General features: G+C 46.7%; 1 protein-coding gene across 3 annotated transcripts in view; it reads left to right on the top strand.

Annotated features, from left to right (window-relative positions):
- The first annotated feature begins 101 nt into the window (after positions 1-101).
- The window catches only part of TOP3B (DNA topoisomerase III beta), a 92816-nt gene continuing 89903 nt past the window's right edge, over positions 102-3014 (top strand). For 2 of the 3 annotated variants that reach the window (XM_032705612.1, XM_032705611.1), the window contains exons 1-2: positions 178-457; positions 1278-1474. In XM_032705612.1, coding sequence (XP_032561503.1) covers positions 289-457; positions 1278-1474 — 366 coding nt within the window. In that variant the 5' untranslated portion in view covers positions 178-288. Of the gene's footprint in view, positions 458-1277; positions 1475-3014 lie in introns of all 3 variants that reach the window. The other variant, XM_032705614.1, reaches the window with a different exon arrangement.

The following is a 3014-nucleotide window of genomic DNA, read 5'->3' as shown; positions in this document are numbered from 1 at the left end:
CGTCCTCCCCTGGGAGCCGCCACGCCGCGGGCTCTCATTGGCCGCTTTTCTCCGTGCCCGTTCGCCGTAGCCCAATCCGAGAGCACGGTGGAGCGGGAAGCAGACGAGGATTGGCTGGTCGCGGCGGCGGGCGGGGGGATTGCCGGGTCCGCGCGGGTGTGAGGAAGCGCCGCTCTGAGGGGGCTTCCCTCTGAGGGGACCGGCCGGGCCGAGGGGCGAGAGCGCCTGGACCGGCCGGGTCGAGGGGGTGGCGGTGGCGGTTTCGGTGCCAGCCAGGCTTAGGGCGCGATGCGGGGCGGTCGCCATCTCTTTCCGCTGGTGCTCCTGGCGCTGCTGCGCGGGCTGTGCCACGGCAGGGAGCCGTCGCCGGGCGCCGTGACCTGTGGCTCGGTGCTGAAGCTGCTCAACACCCGCCACAGCGTGCGGCTCCACTCGCATGAAGTCAAGTATGGCTCCGGTGAGCAGGGCCGGGCCGGGGGAACCAGGAGGTGTCGGGAGCTGGGAGGTGTTAGGGGCACAGGCTGTGAGGGGCCGGGAAAATGGCGGGGGGCAAGGAGGTGTCTGTGAGGGGGGCAAGGAAGTGTTTGTTCGGGGGCAAGGAGGTGGGGGAGACAGGCAGTGCCTTGCAGGGGGTTGGCAGGGAAATTGCGGGAAGTGGGCAGTGAGGGTATCAGGGAAGGAGATGGAGGTGAGAGCTTCCAGAGGTTCATGTCCTTGGTGCAGGGGGAAGCAGCAGGCCAGGGATGGGGTGTTGGGGTGCTCTGGAGACCTGTCAGGGACAGCAGGATGCCGAGGCCCGGGGTGTGAGACGCGTCAGCTGCGCTGTGTGTGCCCTGCAGTCGGAATGTGACAGGGGTGCTTTGCCCTCATCCCTGAGGGGAGCCCTGCTCTGCGTCAAGGGCCTCAGCGGGACCTTGCAGTGTCTGTTTAGGCAACAAGGGTGCTGATCTGTTTGGGGACACAAAGAACTTGGTATTTTTTTGAGAAAGGCGGGATGGTGTGAATAGTGTCTACCATGAATCACATTTTCTTCTCGTGTGTTCACCATGAACTTTGACAGTTTGCATCTGCTAACACATGGTGTGTTCGACTTCCTCAGTCTGAAAGATTATTTGGTACCTGCATTCCCTTTGCAGTCGGTAAATGGACTATGAGAATTAAACATTTCTTGAACGTGAAGGCGTGAGAACATTAAAGAAAATTTCTTTAGTTCTTTCAGGACTTTTTGAACTGGGGAAGCAGGTTAAGTCTCCTGCCATTTCATTCTACTCCAACAGGAAGTGGGCAGCAGTCAGTGACAGGAGTTGAAGCTTCAGACGATGCCAACAGTTACTGGCGGATCCGTGGGAAGAGCGATGGCAGTTGCCAACGTGGTACACCCGTGAAATGTGGGCAAGCGATACGACTGACCCACGTTAACACAGGGAAAAACCTGCACACTCATCACTTCCCATCACCACTGTCCAATAACCAAGTGAGTTGTAAAGCTTTACATTTTTTATGAATAGCGCAATGTATTGACAACAGTCTCTCCAGTTCCTCATGTTTTTGGAGAACCAGCCTTGGGTGCCAGCTGCCAGCAGCAGTGTGTCTGTGCATATCCAGAGTTTGAGTACATGTTTTTCTTCATCTTGAAATAATGTATATCAGTTCTTCAGGTGAAATTTAATATGTACCAATATTGGTATTTCACAGTAGTTTTAACAAATCTGCTTTTTTTCTTTTTTTTTTCTTTTTTTTTTTTTTAAATTCTGCACCATTGCTGCTGGCACTGTTCTGAAATGTTTAATGGGCACCTCCCTCAACACAGTGAAGATCTGCTCTAGAGCAAGGCAGCTAATCATGTATTATAACACTAGGCATTTCTGTATCCAAGTTTCTTGGTGATCCAGTCTAGTAGTCTCAGCCATCTTCTTGCTAGCCCTATTTCAGTTCACTATTCTTATTTATCTGTCCTCCTTCCACAGGAAAATTGAATCTACTCTCGTAATTGTATTTATTTGTAATTTTGTACATATCTAGAAGAGTGTAATTTCTAACTGTCATTAAGTCCCAGTCTTGTCCTTGAACAAATGCTTCTCCAAGATTGAAAATCTCTCTTAAAATAAATAATGCAAGCTTGTTGGAAGTTTGTCATTGTTAGTCACTTCAGTCTTCCATCAGGCTTTGTAGATAGGTCATTACATTCAAAATTGGAAGACCTGACTCTTTGTGAAAAAGGTTTATCTTTCACCATGAGTAAAGTGGCTAAAACAATAAGGTCCAGCTTTATGTAAGGTGTCTAGATAATCTCATTATTAAAAGAAGTGATGGAAAAATAGCATTTCAAAAGAATTCTTTAAAGAAAAGATTGAATCTAAAACCTTCCCCTAGTTTTCCTTTGTCATTGTAGACACTTTGTATAACATTGTCAGTAATGTAAAAACGTTCAGCAACTGTCATTGTGTTTCTTTTTTTTTATATATATGTGTTTGCACAATGTCTGAGTGAGAGGAAAGCTTGCCTGAGTTCCTCAGAGATTTATAGGACTGTGACTTGTTATTAGTCATTGAGGTTATTGACATATGATGCAGTTATAAATGCAAATTTTTATTTCATATTCTTTACAGAAGTTGGATTTTCAATTAGTGCATTATCTTTCACACTTTTGGGGCTACGTAAACTTGAATTAACATGACCCTAAAATTTTAGGTTGCTGGGTACAAACTGTTGCCATTCTGTTTTCAAGTTGTTCATCACTTCTAGTTCTCAGAGGTTTTTAAGAATTAAAGGCTGTTTAGAGTCTCAAACAGTTGGAGCTTAGTCTGTCAGGTTTCTGTAAATGCTTGGTTTTGCTTTTATATGGTGCATAATGAAATCTAATCTCTCACTTTTGTTTTAGCAGCAATTCATTTATCTTAATCATTGTCTTTATTTATTTTAAAGAGCTATGTAGCAGTCTGTCTGAAGAAAGAGTTGGGTCACCTTAGTAATTGGTGACCAAACTGTAAGCTTGGTATAATTAAGCAAAAAGG

This window comes from Chiroxiphia lanceolata, chromosome 18 (assembly GCF_009829145.1).
Source record: "Chiroxiphia lanceolata isolate bChiLan1 chromosome 18, bChiLan1.pri, whole genome shotgun sequence".
Taxonomy (NCBI): Eukaryota; Metazoa; Chordata; class Aves; order Passeriformes; family Pipridae; genus Chiroxiphia; species Chiroxiphia lanceolata.
This window is presented reverse-complemented; position numbering and strand designations above follow the sequence as displayed.